Source organism: Trachemys scripta, chromosome 8 (assembly GCF_013100865.1).
Source record: "Trachemys scripta elegans isolate TJP31775 chromosome 8, CAS_Tse_1.0, whole genome shotgun sequence".
In the NCBI taxonomy this organism is placed as follows: domain Eukaryota; kingdom Metazoa; phylum Chordata; order Testudines; family Emydidae; genus Trachemys; species Trachemys scripta.
Genome location: NC_048305.1, coordinates 52,497,827 through 52,516,899, shown reverse-complemented (window position 1 = coordinate 52,516,899; position 19,073 = coordinate 52,497,827). Strand labels below are relative to the sequence as shown.

The following is a 19,073-nucleotide window of genomic DNA, read 5'->3' as shown; positions in this document are numbered from 1 at the left end:
GGAGGGGCACTAGGGGACGAGTGCTGAGGAAGAGTTGTTCTAAGTCAGCCATAAAAATGTTGACATACTGTGGGGCCATGCGGGTACCCATAGCAGTGCCACTGACTTGAAGGTATAAGTTGTCCCCAAATCTGAAATGGTTGTGGGTGAGGACAAAGTCACAAAGCTCATCCACCAGGTGTGTTGTAGCCTCATGAAGGATACTGTTCCTGACAGCTTGTAGTCCATCCTCATGTGGAATACTGGCGTAAAGAGCTTCTACATCCATGGTGACCAGGATAGTGTTTTCAGGAAGATCACCGATGCATTGTAGTTTCCTCAGGAAGTCGGTGGTGTCTCGAAGAAAGCTAGGAGTGCTGGTAGCGTAGGGTCTGAGGAGAGAGTCCAAATAGCTAGATAATCCTGCTGTAAGAGTGCTGATGCCTGAGATGCTGGGGCATCCAGGGTTTCCAGGTTTATGGCTCTTGGGTAGTAGATAGAATACCCCTGGTCGGGGGTCTGGGGGTGTCCGTGTAGATTTGTTCCCGTGCTGTAGCAGGGAGTTTCTTGAGCAGATGGTATATTTTCTTTTGGTACTCCTCAGTGGGATCAGAGGAGAGTGGTCTGTAAAATGTGGTGTTGGAGAGTTGCCTGGCAGCCTCCTGTTCATAATCCAACCAGTTCTTTATGACTACAGCACCTCCTTTGTCAGTCCCTTTGATTACATTGGCCAAACAGGACAGTCCCTACGTAAAAGAATAAATGGACACAAATCGGACATCAGGAATGGTAACATACAAAAGCCAGTAGGAGAACACTTCAATCTTCCTGGACATTCTATAACAGATTTAAAAGTAGCTGTACTTGAACAAGAAAACTTCAAAAACAGACTTCAAAGAGAAACAGCAGAACTAAAATTCATTTGCAAATTTAACACAATTAATTTGGGCTTGAATAGGGACTGGGAGTGGCTGGCTCATTATAAAAGCAGCTTTGCCTCTCCTGGAATTGACACCTCCTCATCTATCATTGGGAGTGGATTACATCCACCCTGATCGAATTGGCCCTGTCAACATTGGTTCTCCATTTGTGAGGTAACTCCCTTCTCTTCATGTGTCATTATACAATGCCTGCATCTGTAATTTTCACTCCATGCATCTGAAGAAGTGGTTTTTTACCCATGAAAGCTTATGCCCAAATAAATCTGTTAGTCTTTAAGGTGCCACTGGACTCTTTTTATTAAAAAAAAAAAAAAAAAAAAAAAAAGTGTTACCTTGCTGCTGCTACAAAACAGACCGATGTGTTAAGAGTCAATGAGCATATTATCGATTGGAACACAGCAGGATTCAGAGATAATTTTCCTGGTACAAGGTCTTCAGATTTAAAGCCAAATCACATAAATGATCAGCTAAACTGGACAGCCAGCTGGTTACTAGATTGCAAAAAGTTCCTCTGACCCCCATGGAACAGGATGAAGCTCAACTCCTTCAGCCCACCCTAATCTGTTTAAGTAGGCCACAGAGGTGACATATGCTATCTTTTTCCAATTAAATAAGACAGTTACTTTTCAGTATATTTTAGTAACTGGTCAGAAAAGATTGGTAAGAAGCATAGAGTGTAATAAGATGGCGTAATCTTTTTGAAACCAACCTCAACCACCCATCTGTCTGAGGTAATTCCAACTCTATGATTCATGAAAAATAAAGAAAGAAGTTGGTTCCCTAAGCAGAAAGGAAAATAACCTGTCACATTTATTATCTTAAGGCTCTTGTATGCATTTTAAATTTGCTGCCTCAAAACCCGTACCTAGATGAGGGGTTGCCAAACTATATGGCTCATGTACCATGGGTAGTATGAGCTTGATATTCCGTCCATTCACTTCATACATTTTTTTTTTAAATTGGTGGTACATGAACCAATAAGCTTTGGGAGCCACTGGCGCAGACCACCAAGCTGTAGATAAGTTCCTTTATCTCTGCTAACTAAAGTTGTTTCTGCTAGAATGACAGTTTCTGATGGTGGTTTCTCGAAGTGTTCAGATGATTGCTCTGCTGCACCTGGATACTGGAAAGTTAGCTTTTTCCTGTAGGAGGATCAATCCAGTCAAAAATTTCCAAGACGACCTAGAATCTTTCTCTCTTCCATTATATAATCTGTCTTCTCATTAAATATGTGGAGAGGCCTCAAAAGGAAGGTATTTCTACTTGCTAGAACATCTTGTGGAATGTCTGGGCTCCTTAGACATAATTCATTGCTAAGTCACTGCCATGACTACCAAGTGAGTTGAATCTAAGGAATCAAGCCACATGAGAGACATGCTTTGGCTCCTTTTGATCTTCAGGCACAACCTACCCTGGCTTCTTTTTTCAACTATTTTGGAAGCCGGTCCATTAATAGGAGAAGTCTGTCCCAGGCAAGAAATTGTACTGTTCCAATATCACTTGATGAATCCTTATTCTCTTCTGAAGCACAACAGAGGAATACAATTACTTCCCCAACATTCTGATCATGATGGGTTAACCCTTCTTTGCTTTGTTTTCTTATTAACTGCCACAAGAAGAGTTCTGGGATTTGGTGATTATCAGCAGGGTTAAATGTCTGTGGAATAGAGGTGGATGATAGTTAGAGGTTCTCAGAAGGAATAAGGGGATAGTTGCTGTGTTCTGCTAGAGCTGAATGATAGTAAACAAGTGGTGCAATGACATTCCATGAATTATCCAAATTTAAATATACAACTCCTCTGCCATTCTACTCAATAACTCCTGAAACTTCCTAAAGTCATCAAATGGAGACATAAAAGGATGGTATGTATGCACAGACTCATCAGTTGAAGAGGATGAAGCAGCAGCTACTTGAATGATTATTCTCTATTTCTTCTTTCTCCTCCACTCAGGGGAAAAGGATTGAGATTGTTGGGCTAACAGGTCCAAGGCCATGTGGATCTCTTATGGTTATTTCAGAAGGATTTTGCATAAATGCCTGATAGGTTTGAGAACCCTGGAGCAGACCTTAAACTGCATCCTAGCTTGATCTTCAGAGAGGCCAAAGCCTCCATAACTTATTTCAGGAATCTATAAAGGACCAAGAGAAACATCATGTGTCTTCTCCTCTTCCTTCCAAGAGACGGAATAGTGGTATCTCAGCCTAGTGAGCACTCTTGTCCTTGAGGCATTCTTGAACCCAGTGATTTCTCAAGTTGGACTTCTAGGCATCTTTAGACTCTGAAGATATTCCAGACTCTTATTCATTAATACATTTAAGCTAAAATCAGATTAGCCTGTCGGACTTTCTTCAACATACATAGGTGGAACTCCCACTCTGAGTATTTTGGGAGGGGAAGTGGAGGAAATCTGCATAAAGCATATACCTCTGTGGGGAGTATCACTCACCCAGGAACTGGATACACTGTTCTGAATACAAAAATCTTTACTTCAACCTCAGATTCTTTTCAGACTCAGCCACTATGACAATGGAAATAAACGGAATCAAAAGAGCAGGAGCTGACAAAACCATGCCTACTGTATCAACCCATGGATCCAAAGAATGACATGGAGAACCAATTAACCTGCCATAAAAATTAACAGCTACACAAACATTAACTATGATGACACTAGCTGAACAAGCCAAAAGAAGCCTAGAGAGAACAAGGGATTTGACCTTCAATCTACAGTGGTAAGAAAAAAGAAAGGGATGGGTGGGAACTGTAGTTCCTTTTACAACCTAGGGGATTCAATGGTCTGAACCACAAGAGAATATGCATACAACCTCAATATTTGCTATATTCTAAAGTGTTCCAATGTAACACCAGGTGTGCACATGCATCCTATAGAGCAGGGATCTCTAGAGAAAATAATCCAATGAAAACTCTAATACATACTGGGCAAGAGGGTTTTTTTTTGTTTTTTGTCAGTGGGAAGCGGGGGAGAGAAAGGCATTCACACCACACCATTACTATTTTCAAAGACTAACTGTGCTAATGCTGTATTTTTTAACCCATCAGTTCTGAAAGGTTAATAGAAACCATTGAATAAGGAAAACTTATTTGTGCAGTTTAAAAGGTTAAATGTGGGGCTCTCTCCAAACACTGATGCAATAACTAAATAGAAGCTGAGGTGTACAGACTTGAAGCCCAGAGCTAGATAAAGTTTTCAATTACTGCTCCATTGCAGCAGCTCGATAATAAGCAGTCCATTTCATGTTCTTACCTACCGCTCAGGAAAATATATCAGCAATAGCAGATTAATTTGGAAACAGTGAGGAAAGTGTGTTGGAATTCTACTCTGATGAGGAGCCTCCCCTCCTGGCTGTTTAGGAATGAACAGAGCATGCTCCATCAAAGAGTACACCACTGAAAAAGGTGCAGTTACCTGACCAATTGGTTGTAGATATACAGCTGGAATTTGGGATGGAGGTTGGGAAAACAGACACTGAGAGAGGCCCAGTGGTGAGACGTAAAGACAGAGAAGAAGTAGTGAACAGGAGAGCAGTGTCTACAAAATAAGGAGGAAGAGTTTAAAACCAAGATATCAAAAAGACAGAAAGAACGAGAAAAGGAGAGCAACTAACTAAGAATTTTAAAAATGTGTTAACATTACATGGATTACATCACCTCATCTTAAACAGAAAAATTGTATGTTGTCACTCCAAAGGCAACAGAACATAACTACTTCTATGCATAAAATGTAACAGTTGATTCTGTCAATTAAATGCAAGCTTCTTTTCATATTGTTATCTAGGTTAATTTCACCCCTAGATTTTGTTAATAATTTTGTTGCTTGTGTACAAGTTTCCATTTGCAGTTCTGTGCACACACCTCAATCCTGGGTCTTTAGCACCTCCTGCTATTCCAGTCCTCAGTAGAGGACTTGCTTGTTTTATGATATGGACAATAGTACTAGTCTGAGATCCCTAAACACATTTTCACTTGTAGGTTCAAACATGAATCAGACAATTTTTCCAAAGGTAAATGCCACTGATCTAATTAGTAGCACCACCTGGTTCAAAAATAGTGAAGCGATTCAGAAAAATAGCCTGAAACGTTCACTGGTCCATCTGTTTCTAGCTGGAATGCAAATGTTGCCATTTTTCATTCTCAGCAAAGTACTAACTTGGTCTCACATTTTTCAGGTTTACACACTGCCTGTTTCACTTAAAAGTACTAGAGTGCAACAAAATTGCATTCATATTACAAAATTCCTGAAGCTAGTTGGATGATAATACTTAAAATATAGTGTTGCCCCCACAAGTTATTCAGAGGAAAAAGCCATGCTACAGATAGCTCACTATTATAGTGCAAGGTAAGAAACATGTTAAGATAAAGCAAAAGATTAGGTTAGTTCCTCTATTTCCTATGGTGCATGGATGATTATTGTTGAAGCTGCATATGCAAAGGACACAAGGGGAAAAAAAGTGTTAATTCTCTTTGACAGAGCATGCTCCTGTTCACATGCATACCACAAGGATTAAGACAGAACTCTTTTTCTCTTCCCTTCTTAGCAGAAGATAGGTACTGAAGCTGTCACAGAAGTGAGAAGAATCTCTCCTTTGCCACAGAGTACAGCAAGTCCAGCATTCTTTTACAGTCTGAAGTATAGCAGGCTTTTAAAGCCCTCTTCCTCCCCAGTTTGCTTTTAGTTAATTCTTATCATTCAGTTTCTTTCCCGCACCTTATGCAATTAGACTAATTCAATATTAGTTCTCTTTCAAGGGATGGCTTTCCCTTTCCCACCCGCAAAAATTCTGTCAATACTGTCTTGCTGTACAGCTTTGATTTAATAGTATTCTTTGCTACATCCTCGGGAGAACACTGCAGTCTGCAATGCTGGTTTTTATGAACAAATACACAGTTTCAGAGCCATGTAGCAAAATATTATGTAAAAAAATAATCCATTTTGCATTATTTGGCAAAAATAAAAGTTTAATTTAAGTTTAAAGAAAGTGCTACTCCGCCCTAAACTTCTACCAAACACATACATAATCCACAACATAAGAAGTAATGAGATAACATTGGAACGATACATTAAACCACACAAAGCCACAATTTCCATTCTTACTGCTCAGAGCAGCAGTAAAGGAGGGAACTATTCTGCTAGCCAGTCTTGAAAATTCTACTGAACTAGGGTAATTGTTTTGACTGGCACCTAAAATATCATTAGGCCTTTTCCTATCATCTTAAAGGTGGAACGTATTGTGTGTCAAGGCTGAAGATTTTATAACAATTTTATAAGACTGCAATGGGGGTAGTTATCTGCCAGTAATTAACTCTCTTTTTCTGTAAAGATAAGCATTATTTAATGATCTACACTCCTGGAGAAAGAAGAGAGATGTCTAGTACAATACAAGATGAAAATTAAATATTACCAAAAAAATATTGGCATAAAAATACTTCAATTAAAAAGTGTATCAGTCACCTATGATACTTCGTATAGAGCTACTGTGTTATCAAGGTAAGTACAATTTCAAAATTCAAGAACTGTGAACCAATTCTGAATTATGGCGTCTGTCGCCACTGGAAATTTCATTCTTCTGATCAATCTGTCTGATTCTTAACCTTGAAGACTCAAAGACCTTCTTTTGTTCTGAGGAGAAAGTAGATTCAGGAGAAAAACCCTTTCTTTTTGGAGAACTCTGGAATCCATTATTGCCCATAAAAAGGATGCCCCCCCTCATTCTAAAAGGATTTGTCTATGTTAGGGCATATTTCAATCTCAACCATTCTTGTATAAAGATGGTCTTGGTTCAGCATGACTAACGTGTGAGGCACAGATCCTTAAGACTTCATAGTCACAAGTGTCTCAGTTGTCCTGAATGCTGTTTCTTCTTTAAAGAAGAGAACTGAAGTCTCAGGGCACTCAAAACTAATCAGTGGAGTCTGGGTAAGAAGACTTCCTTTTAGACCAGGGGTGGGCAAACTTTTTGGCCTGAGGGCCACATCTGGGTATGGAAACTGCATGGCAGGCCATGAATGCTCACAAAATTGGGGGTTGCGGTGCGGGAGGAGGTGAGGGCTCCAGCTGGGGGTTTGAGCTCTGGGGTGGGGCCAGAAATGAAGAGTTCAGGGTGCGGGAGGGGCTCCTGGCTGGGGGGGGTTGAGTGGGAGGACTCTGGCTGGGGGTGAGGGCTCTGGGGTGGGGCTGGAAATGAGGGGTTGGAGGGTGCATGGGGGTGCTCCGGGCTGGGACCAAGGGGTTCAGAGGGTGGGAGGGGGATCAGCACTGGGGCAGGGGGTTAGGGTGCAGGAGAGGGTCAGGGGTGCAGGCTCCGGGCGGCGCTTACCTCAAGCAGCTTTGAGAAGCAGCAATATGCCTCCCCCTGGCTGCTATGAGGAGGCGTGGCCAGGCGGCTCTGCGCTCTGCCCTGTCTGCAGGCGCTGCCCCTGCAGCTCCCATTGGCCACAGTTCCTGGCCAATGGGAGCTGCGGGGGCGGTGCTTGGGGCAGGGTCAGCATGCAGAGCCCCTTGGCTGCCCCTACCCATAGGAGCCAGAGGGGGGATATGCCACTGCTTCTCAGAGCCGTGCGGCGTAGGGCAACCCACAACCCTGTTCCTTGGCTGGAGCTCGAAGGCCAGATTAAAATGTCTGGAGGGCCGGATGTGGCCCCTGGGCTGTAGTTTGCCCACCCCTGTTTTAGACCCAAAGTGGGTAAAGAATGTGAAATCAGATTGACCTTCTGTCATGTTTTTTCCTATTATATGGGCCCCATCACTATCTGAGCTTGCATTACCATAGTTACTGAGAATCTAACATTGGGATGACTTATGCCCTTCCCCAGGCATTTTCAAGTATCCAATATGCTAATGAGTCATAGATATCTTGTCATTACAAGATGTGTAACATTTGATTCATGACCTTTTCTCTGGACCCATCATCTTGGGATAATAGATACAAAAAGAGAAAAAACAGCAGAAAATCTGCATAATATGGACTAAACTATAATTACCTTAACTAGTAACAAGTTTAAAGCTATTTACAGCAATTATTTTAAGTCTATTAACAGTGGTGACCCATAGTTAAAGGTCAAAAGAGAAGAGCTGAAGGCAGTTAGGGCCACATATTTTTTATATGGTAACTTCAAGATAGTAGTTTAATATCCAAGATTAGTGGACACATGGAATCATATTAGTTAACTTCGTTTAGATGTATGTGGGACTTTTAAAGCAGAACAAGAAACTCCCATATTGAATTGCTTCTGCAGATTTTCAGTGAAGAATTCCATACTTCTATTTTACAAATATCTCATCTGTTCAGATCAGCTTGAGTTTGTCTACAAGCTCTGATTAAATTATCTTTCACATGCCCTTCAAGTTGCAGTCTTTGATGGCCTAAACATTTCTGACTTGAAAATGTGATACTTAACCAATGAAATAAGAAAAGGAACTAGTGGTTCTGCAACATTTATATCCTTTAACATATATACTATACAGACATTACACAAAGGCATGCCTCAAGGAAAAATTTTACTAACCATGAAGCAATGAATTTGCTCCATCATTACCTTGTACACCAGGAATGTAGAGCCATAGCTAATACCAATCTTTAGGGAATAAGGGTTATTTCACTGTGAAATTTATACCATCCAAAATTCCCTGAAGGAAGTTCTGGATCCGACAGAATCTCTTTATTCATTGTACTGCATCTACTGCCCTCCAATTAGGTTGTATCTCCTTTAAGCATGCATACTGTAAAAGCCATTTATAAAATAAAATAGGAAACTGAATTTAAATACCCCACCTTTTAGACTGTATTCTGCTTTCCAGTAAGTGCCTGTGGCTCACATGTTCTCAATTTTTCTCAGTGTATGGACCACACATTAACAGCAGGATTATCTCATGGAATGCCTGCTGTTTCCTTCATGATCATTCAGACCATCTCCCCTTCCCATTCATGGTCAAACACCACCTCATGCCATCTACAGCAATTGCTTAAGTGAAAAGTAATTTATCTTTAGATGATTTTTAATGCAATTTAGCAGTTAAAAACAAGGAGAACCAGGACCATATGATCAGCTAGCCAGTGATCTGCAAATCAGAATTTGAAGTCAACTAGTGTGCCAGGAGATTTCTGTTAGAATGCAGGGCAGATGTACTGTAACATCAGAACATTATTACATAAATTTCCCCTTTAAAAAGTGAAAGGGATAAAGTGAGATGCCCAAACAGACACAGGAACTGTATCTTAGTAGTCTTAAAGATCTAACTGAACTGAACTGCAGGGGACACTTTCACAAGTTGTACTCTACTGAACTCAACTCCTCATATAAATTAATGGCATGGTCATTTAAACTTAAGTGCTGCTGTAGTAAAAGGGAGCAGCCTTGGCAGTGTCATCTATTGCTAATAAAGCAAAGCATTTACTTATTTTCTGCTACTAGTTTTATTAAAATAAACAAAACTTTTATAAAAATAGTTACTTTTCATCCATTCGGCTACGCATTTTCTTGAGCTTCTGCATGATGCTACTAGTCTCACTACTGGAGATGGAGATTGGGGAAGGGCTGCGGGTCTCTACATCAGTTGGAAGTGGGCTGGAAGCATTGCTCTGCTTTATATCATCCTCACTGCGAACCTCCTACAACAAAAGCAGAACAAAATTAAGAAAAGTATCATGGGCTTGGAGTGAAGAGTGAGAAAATAACTTTTTGAATACTGATCCGCTTTCCTCCTTTCTCCAGCGTCAAACACAAAATTTGGCCCTATAAACAATAATTATTACCACACCGCTTTAGTCAGGTTAATCCTTGGACCCAAGCAGTCTATCTAGAGTTTATCCTGAGGTTACTAAAACTCAAACACAATGGAATTTTAAGCAATCAGAAAATAAATCCATAAGAAACCTCTACTGAGAAAACTGTAGAGCCAAAAAGAAGGCAGGTAATTCTTTTTATTTAACCTTTTAAAGTTTCTTTTTTATTTTATTAATTTACCCCATATTTATCTCCCACCCAACACCAAACTGACAATACTTTAGAAACTTGAGGCACTAGTTCTTATTGCAGATGCTTGGTAGCTTATTTCATATACTAACAATTTTTAAAATTCAGCATAAATCCCTTCAATACTCTGCTGCTCTGTAACTTAAGTTCTCCACTGATAGTTTCTTAAATACTGAGTAACCCTTTCCATATTACTAGAATAAAGCCTCATCTTAGATTTTGTAAAGAGTTTAGCATCTGTAAGGTGATCTCTCCTATTTTTCAACCTACAGAAAGAAACATGCAAGACTAAAGGTCAAGACCTCAAACCATACTACCTACACATTTCAAAGTACTGTGCTTCCACCCCACTCTCATGTCTTTTTCTCAGTCTTGTACTTTTCCTCCCTTTGTGGGTAGGATATATTCTATAGCAGGGGTAGGCAACCCATGGCACGCGTGTCAAAAGCAGCCCCGCAAGCTGATTTTCAGTGGCACTCACACTGCCCGGGTCCTGGCCACCAGTCCGGGGAATCTGCATTTTAATTTAATTTTTAAATGAAGCTTCTTAAATGTTTTAAAAACCTTATTTACTTTACATAAAACAATAGTTTAGTTATATATTATAGACATATAGAAAGAGACCTTCTAAAAACGTTAAAATGTATTACTGGCACGCAAAACCTTAAATTAGAGTGAATAAATGAAGACTCGGCACACCACTTCTGAAAGGTTGCTGACCCCTATTCTATAGAATCTCGATTCTACATTTTACCTTCCTTAGTCTCTAACAAGGACTTATTTAACAAGTTAACTACATGGGTTTCTTTCTTTCCTAGATGACCATGCCTTCCTTTTGCTTCCTCTTACTCACAGTGAATGCACTCTTTGCATGGTCTGGAAAGTCCAAGAATCTTGCTGCTGCGATAGTCATCAATCCTGTACTGTAACAAGTATGTTCACTTTCCGAAGAGGGCTTTCATCCAGGAAGCACAGCATCTGGTACTGCCCATGATACAGAGGCTTCCCGCCATTTTAGGTCCCTAATCTCTTATATCCTGTGCAACTGGAAGACTGAATTAAATTGTCTAAAATCACCAGAAAGTTTTAGTCTCTCCAGATGAAACCAGAAATGTATAGTAAGGAAAACTGGTTTTATTAGTAAAGATTTTCAAAAGTGACTTTGGATACCTCAATTTTTCAGGACCTAACTTGGGACTCCATAAAACAGCCTGATTTTCAAAGGGCAAAAACTCAGCATTTTCTGAAAATCAGACCCTTTTAAAGTGTCTTAAGCTGGCATCCATAAATCAAGATACCCAAAATTACTAGTAATTTTTGAAAATCTTGACTATTAACATCATTTGCTATCCAGTTCAAAAAATAAACATCTTTTGAAAGTCATTGCCATATGGCTGTTTTTTCCTTCCACAATAAATTAAACAGATCAGACAGACAAAATTGCTCATAAACCCAAGGGATGAGGGAAGATTTAGGAGGAGGAGAAGCAAGTCTGTAAGCTATATATTCAACATGATAGCTTTTCATTCCTATAACACTGAAGTCAATTACCACTGGAATGGGTTGGCTCCAAGTAGTAAGATACAGCTTCTGTAATGTTACTTACCAGCTTGTTTTCCCCCGCAGACTTCAGTTTTTCCTGCAGTTTCATGGTAGTCTGGCGGATTCGTTCTATCTCCTCCTGCTGCTTAAGTATCAGTTGTCTCTCCTTCCGAGCTGCCTTATTGGCCTCTTGCAAACGCTTAATTTCCGCCTTTAAAGGTAGAAAAGATGCAGCAAAAGAACTGTAGTGACAGTTGCCTGGAATGCATGCTGAGGCTGCCGTAAGGCCTATAATTAGTCAAGGCATTATGTTATTTTGATAATTTTGTTCAGTTATTCTCAGAGCAAGGACAGCTGATCAATTACTATACCACCACTAATAATTGTGTCCTGGTGTAAAAGGCTCAACTTGTTAATGCTAGATGCTATTATAATACAAATAAATAAAAATAATAATAATGAGAACCACAATAAGCTTAGGATCCAAGGACCTGGTTTGGTGGTTCTGGTTCAATACTTAAGTATCTATACAATGTCAGAGCTGTCCAGCGACTATACAATGGGTTCAACTGGATTTTTCTACAGGGCAGCATTTACCTTCTCCTGCTGCAGCCTCAATAGCAGACCACGCTGTCTCTTTCGGATGGGTGGCATCTTGTCATCCTCTCCTTTGTCTCGTAAATGTCTGCAAGAAGATTGAGGGAAGGGAAGAAATAAATAAATAGCCTTAATTTCTCCTGCTTCCAAATTCAGCAATACTTTTCTACTCTGCAATCTTACATCTCCAAAACAGAGTAGCACCATTTTGCATGTCAAAACTCCACCATGAATATTCTCTTTGGTGAACTATCCTATGTTCTTTAGGGGCTAAACAGAATCAGTTTTGCTATATTTAGTTTGGCTCTGTTTGAGATACAATTCTGTAGCAAAGGCATAAAAAGTTAAAAGAGAGTCAATGTAGGTGATGCCAGACATTGTCTCTCATGCCCAGGCCAGATAGTCACAGCACAGTCATTTGAAAGACAGTGAGTGAAAAAAATGCTTCAGGTCACTCTAATAGTTCCCTGTCTGACACATGAAATCCTAGAGTAAAGGAAACAGTTATAGTTGTTTATGGCAACACAGGGCCTTTGTTGGTTGGTGGTACGGGAATTTTAGAAGGGGGGGGAGAAATCAGGTGACCTTAATACCACTATTACTGTTGAGACAGTATCAAAATGCACATAAAAGAGATGAGACAGAAGTCTCAGTACAAGATAATTGAAGCAGCAGCAGCATATTTAAGGTTTGAATACATTGCATGTGGATGTAACAGAAAAATTTAGAGTTGAAAGAAAATGGTTCCTCTTGAGTTGAAAAAGTGATTTCAGGTGGGACTTTATTAGTGACGCTATACAATTAATTGCTTTGTCAATCTACGAGGGAATCGTTATGTTCTCCTTGCACCCTCCCCACTATGAACCTTAACTCAGGAAGCAATATTTAAATAAAAAGAACATATAAAGACAATCATCATCTCTCGCAGTTTACTGTGTAAACAAGCTTCTCTTTATTGAACAGTACTGAATTTAAACTGGAGAATACACGTGCCTATTGCATCATTTTCACATTTTTTATATGTATACGGTGATTTTAGATGACTAGTTTACAAAGAACACTTAATCGAATTTAAAAAACAGAACATGAAGAAGCCATAAAAAAAATACCCAGGTAGAAGCACAAGTGCAGGAATCATCAGTGAGACTACATATTCAGAGTTCTCTTACTTTTTCTGGTGTTCCAGCCAAGCTAACTCAGCCTTGGTTTTCTCTTTCAGTGCCTTTTCACGGAGCCGAAGCAGTGAAGACTGATGAGCTGCTCGCATTTCCTCTTCCTTCATATACTGCCGTACCATCTCCATGGTGAATTTAGAGAAACTATCCTGCCCCCCCGAGAATGGCATACTTAGCTCCTGGTGAGGCAAGAGAAATTCCAGTTAATCCCCACAAAAAGGACCTCAGGTAATATTTCATCAGACCCAAATTATCTAAGTGAAAGAGGACGAGGGCCAGCATTCTGCATATACAATACCAGTACCCAACTACATGTGGAGATTGAAACTCATACCAGGGGATATTTGAAGAGATGGTATGAAACAGAAGAGGGAGGGGCAAGTTGAGATCCCCATTGGGTGGTGGTGTGGGTTTGTTTGTTTCATTTTACAAGGACATCGAGCTACCTTACTGTTAGACAATGATGCTACATTTAAAGTACAGGCTGAGAATTACATGCCACACACCGACAAAGAGTTTTCCCTATAAATTGAGCTCAGTCTTAACTTTCCAACATCTTACATTAATGTAAAGATTAATTTCTCCAAGCGGTTAGTCTGTTCTTTACATCCACTTGAAAATGTCTTTTTCACCTGAAAAACTGTTAGTGCTTTTCCTGGTGTAGGGACATTTGGATTTTTTTTTTTATTTTGATGCCATTTTTAGTTTATTTTCTTTTCTCCATTGTGGCTGACAAGGCCACAAAGCAACAGAGAAGCAGAAGAATGTGCCCCAAACACAACAGCATTGAATAAATGTAAATGCTTCAAACTTACATGTTTCAGCTTTATCCTTTGCTAAAGGCTTCTATATTTCGTTTTACAAAACTACCGTAGCCAACTGATAGTTAGATGACAGTTCCAAAAAGTCTGTTGATCTATAGGGGGAAGTGGCACAATAGGAGAGTGCTTTCCATGCCACATCCATGTTCACATATTCTCCCTGGTAAATCTTAACAATGCCCAACTGTAGGTCAGCTGGGCTTGGAACATCCAAAGCCCAACAAACTGGGACCACGGTGAACCACTAGAAGTTTGTCAGAAGGAAAGTCACCTCTGGACCAGAGTTGAAGCACCTTTAGCTACAAGTCTCTTAAATCTTCTTGACTCCTGCCCTGTTAATAATAGGGGCTAAACTAGTGGGAGTGGCAGGATGAGGGCTGCATATTTGCTGGTGAGTGTGATGGAGTAGGTCTGAGTGGTATAGGTATTTGATGGATGTAGAGAAGAAGGAAAAGCGACAAGTACGTAGTTGGGGAAATGTGATTTCTAGATTTTCAGCAACTGCGTTGATATGATTTGCTTAATTCTAAGTTAAAGGTTTTTGTTTGAAGGATAAAAATGTGGGGAGACACTGGGATAGTTGTTAGAAAAGTTTGTATTAAGTGCACATTCATAAGTGTTTATTGAAATAGTTGAAAGATTACATAAAAAATATAATGGTAAAAACATTATTTAGGTTGCAATCAAACATTCAAAAGTTTGGAAATGCCTGATTTAAGGTTGCCTATGCCTATCATAGTTCTGGCATTTTGTAATTTTCAGGTGCCTGACTTGAAAGCTAAATAACTTTTTATCAGAGTTTTATTATGTGATTTCCAAAGGTTTTTTTTTTTAAAGGCAAAATGTTAAACAAGTTATATTATGTACAACTGAAATTCAGTGCACGAGGGAAAGCTTCATTCTCTATTAGCTTTACATTTGGCCCAATTTGTATATACAATTATCCTTTGAGTGTTTTACAGGAAAAAAAAACATCCTAAAGTTTGACAAAAGATGGCCCATTTCAAAGTCACCAACAGATTGAGTATCTCACCTAGGGAAGAACTTCAACTGTATTTATTCTCCTTAACTACAGTTGCATGGTATTTGAGACCTACCTTGACAGATGACAGGGCTGTCTTTTCTGGGGAGACTTCCTCATCAGAATCGTCCCGATGACCTCGTTTCTTCTCCATGTTAATCCTGCGATGGCTCTCAGAAGGTAGCAAAGACCGGAAAGACTTTTCTTCTATCTCATCTTCTGTCATGGACTCATCAAATTTCAGGGAATACTCTGTTGCAATGGAAGCTGAATCTGAGGGAAGAATCAGAAAAAAAAATTTATTCTCCAGTGAGAGTCTTCATTATGCACACAATGGGCTTTGAAGTGGATCTAGCCTCAGCAAAGGTATAAAGTGTTGTGTGGAAACTCAGACTGAATAATTCAGCCAAATAATGGGCAAAAATGTTATATCACAGAATGAATGCTAATACTGTGAAAAACGTATAAGCCAAAATAAAAATAATAGTCTGAACTACACTTAACATCCTGCAAAAAAAAGCCTATTAGAAAAATGTGTGGTCACCCCTTGGAGATTATAATGAAGTAGAATATCAGACATTTTTTAATTAATAGCATTATTTAGCTAATGAAGGCTTCAAATGGAAGGTATCCAGTGCCACTTCACAGTCTGAATTTTTTTTTTTTTTTTAATAACTATACAAATGCATTTTCATGGTAGCTGAAACATCTGGCCTTCAGCATATATTCTGGTATAACAGTAAATGAACATCTGGCAACAGTTAAATTAACAGAAAATAGAACAGCCTATGAAATCAATTGCCCCTTAAATACAGAACAGTTTAAATGATTCCTTCCCACCGTGTCATCCTCTGTTATCTCTTCACAGACTACCACTTAGTCCAGAGGCTCATCTTTCTTCACTTGCATTCCCCCTCCACTTATCTCAAAGACCTTAATTCCGAGTCACTACCTCTAGCTTCACCAAGGATCATGAATACGTCTAACCTTTCTCATCTGGTAGTGATGGAATACTATCGCTCCGCAAGGAATCATCCACACCAGTACGAGCCTGCTCTTCTATGGAGCTGCTCGTCTTTTCACGTCGGGAGGGCTTCTTCTCATTCTCCTTGGAAGAAGGAACTGAAGGACTCTCCTGCCGGCTGCTGCTGCTACTATTTAACAAGAACAAACACTTTTTACTTCTTTCTGCTTTTCTCCACCAGAAACAAGACATAGAAATGTTGCACAGGTACTTGACAGTTCTGCTTGTTCACTCCTTCAACATTGGAAAAAAAAAAAAAGTTTGTATTCTCATCTTATCTCTTACTGAGTAAAAATCCTAGTTAAAAAAATACTTAGGTTAAACAAAAGCACAGTTTGGCTACTGCAAAATCCCAGGCCTAACTAAATTGGAAATCCACACTGAAAGTTCTCACTTCTGGTCTAAGATAGAAAGGAACAGCCAGGGAAACAAACAAGCCTGTAAGTGTGCACATCTTTTACCCTGCAATGGGTACTGACGATAAATCATGCCAATCATTCCCTTTTACAAGTCTTTAAAGTTTTTTTTTGGGGGGGGGGGGAGGGTTAGCTTTTTAAATTATTTATTATTAATTATTATTATTATTAGGGAGGGGAAACAAACTAGCTAACAGACAGAAAACTAAGTTGGAATAAGTGGTCAATTTTCCTTTGGATAAAAAGTTACTGGTGAGGTGGTAAAATATGCAGAAGACACAAAGTTATTTAGATATGTCAAGACCAGACACAACTATGAGGAACTTCAGAGGGACCTAACCAAACTAGGGGAGAATGTACAATATAATGAAAGATTAAATTTAGTGTTGACAAATTCAAGATCATGAATAATGGATGGAACAACAGAAGGTTCTCATACACCTTACTGGGTTCTAAATTAACAAATAGCTCCCAGGAAGGAGACCTAGGCACCTGTAGACAGCTCAATGAAGACTTCTGCTCAGTGCAGAGCAGCTGCCAAATAAAAACAAATCAAATGTCAGGGTATATGAAGAATGGAACACAGAATATGACATATATTGTAAAGCAATTATATAGATCAATGGTATGTCTTCACCAGGGACACCATTCACTGTTCCAGTTACCCCATCTCAAAACATATATAACAGAATCAGAGAGGTTTCAGAGAAAGGCAACAAAAGAATGATTACGGACATGGAAAAAAATCTCATACAAAGAGAAATTGAAAAGATTAGTACTGTTTACCTTAGAAAGGACACAAATGGGAACATGGCAGAAAGGGGACAAGATAAAAAATATACAAAATAATTAATGGTATAGAGAAGGCAGAAGAGGAGTTTCCGTTCTTGTTTCATGAGACAGGAAGAACAAGGGGACATTCAGTGAAATTAAACAGTGGCAAATTTAAAATGGAAAAAAAATATCTTCACACCACACCACGAGACTGTGGAATACATTGCAACAAGTTCTCATTTGAGGCACAGAGCTTAGCCGGAAACACACAAAAAGATTAGATTAAGGATTATTTATATAAATAACACTAATATCCAGAGTTATAATAGTAAATATTTAAAAACAAACAAACAAGTTTTGGAAGGGATAGAAACCTTCAAGCTTTGGGACATAAACCAATCTCCAACTACTGGGAATTAAGAAGAAACTTTCATTGGGGGCAAGTTAAAATTCCAATAGATACCAGTTTTCCAGAGCCTTCATTTGTATATATTTTTACTTTACTACACTTTTAAAGTAGAAATTGATGGCATAATTTAATCTCTTCTCACCTCTGATCATGATTCTTGGATCTTGAGGATTCTGAATAACTATCAAATAACGGGGAGTATGTCTGCTTTGAGTCAGCTGTCTTCTCTTTACTTTGTGACGGGGTTCCAGATTCATTTTTCCTGTCAAAGGAAAATGTTCTGGATAAATTTGAGTAGTCTTGGAATAAAGAATAAAAAAAAAGGTTTTACAATTTACTTCAATTTAATAGGAGAAATAAGGGTCTGTTGAGTAAAGAGAATGGAGGACTTAAAAAAGGATAAGGCAGTTAAATCAGACCAAACTAAACAGGATGAAAACTATCCAATTAAAAGAGTAAACAGTTTCACTTCTCACTTATGTACAACCTCTTACAGAACAGATGATATGTAAACCATGGAAAAAAATTCTGTCTTTGTACTCTTACATTAAGCTAAGTTAATCTTCCTAGTCTATCTACTCTATCCACATAGAACTCCTTTACATAATGCTCTTTCATTAAAGCCCAATAAGGTTGTCACTAAAAAATGGTGGGAGAACTAGTATAAGAGGCCACAACAACTGCTACTGCTTTTCCTAAAGTGCTACGTTTGTGAGAGGTTGTGTTGGTCAAATACCTGTTTGTATCGGCTCGATCTCTGAGCTCTTTCATGAACTTTGAATGATGTTGCCGCTGATGGTCAAACAGTGTGGTGATCGGAGCTGCTGGAGCACTGACTGCATCTGACATCTGTGTTCGTGCCAACTCTGTCATCTGAATACAGGAATATACTTGATACACAGCTGCATTCCCTATGTGAAACTCTTAAATTGTTGCAGGCATATATACGACACATATCACCATGATATACGAATGATTTACACTTAAAGATGGGTCAATTTCAACTAAGAAAGAGGAGCAGATTGCTCTGTACATTTATTTTTTATTTACACACACACAGTGGGGAAAAAACACTTGATAAACTGTATCAACCATGCTACTTTAGCCAACTAACCTGAACTCTGCTCACTAAATGATCTTCACTTAGACAAACATTCCAAAACTCCAAACAGCTTAACAGATTTTTTTAAGAAAATCTGCCACAAATATCATTTTCTTCTTTCCCCAAAAATTACACTTGTCTGATGAGTGAGACGGACTATGACTAGTCTTGAACAAGTGTCAATTTTATGGTCCAATATCATGCAAACCATCAGGGCTAGAAATGGTTTTATATAATCAGAAACCCAGGAATTTCCTCCTTTCAATGGAATAAGGCACTTGT

The 19,073-nt window shown here is 39.1% G+C and overlaps 1 protein-coding gene across 6 annotated transcripts in view; it reads right to left on the bottom strand.

Annotated features, from left to right (window-relative positions):
* CEP350 (centrosomal protein 350) overlaps nt 1-19,073 on the bottom strand; it is a 166,158-nt gene that overhangs the window by 52,920 nt on the left and 94,165 nt on the right. For 4 of the 6 annotated variants that reach the window (XM_034778216.1, XM_034778218.1, XM_034778220.1 and 1 more), the window contains 9 exons: nt 18,426-18,562; nt 17,832-17,951; nt 16,054-16,220; nt 15,143-15,339; nt 13,219-13,403; nt 12,050-12,137; nt 11,517-11,663; nt 9,389-9,546; nt 4,347-4,469 (listed from right to left, as the gene is read on the bottom strand). In XM_034778216.1, coding sequence (XP_034634107.1) covers nt 4,347-4,469; nt 9,389-9,546; nt 11,517-11,663; nt 12,050-12,137; nt 13,219-13,403; nt 15,143-15,339; nt 16,054-16,220; nt 17,832-17,951; nt 18,426-18,562 — 1,322 coding nt within the window. The remainder of the gene's footprint in view (nt 1-4,346; nt 4,470-9,388; nt 9,547-11,516; nt 11,664-12,049; nt 12,138-13,218; nt 13,404-15,142; nt 15,340-16,053; nt 16,221-17,831; nt 17,952-18,425; nt 18,563-19,073) is intronic. The other 2 variants (XM_034778217.1, XM_034778219.1) reach the window with 2 other exon arrangements.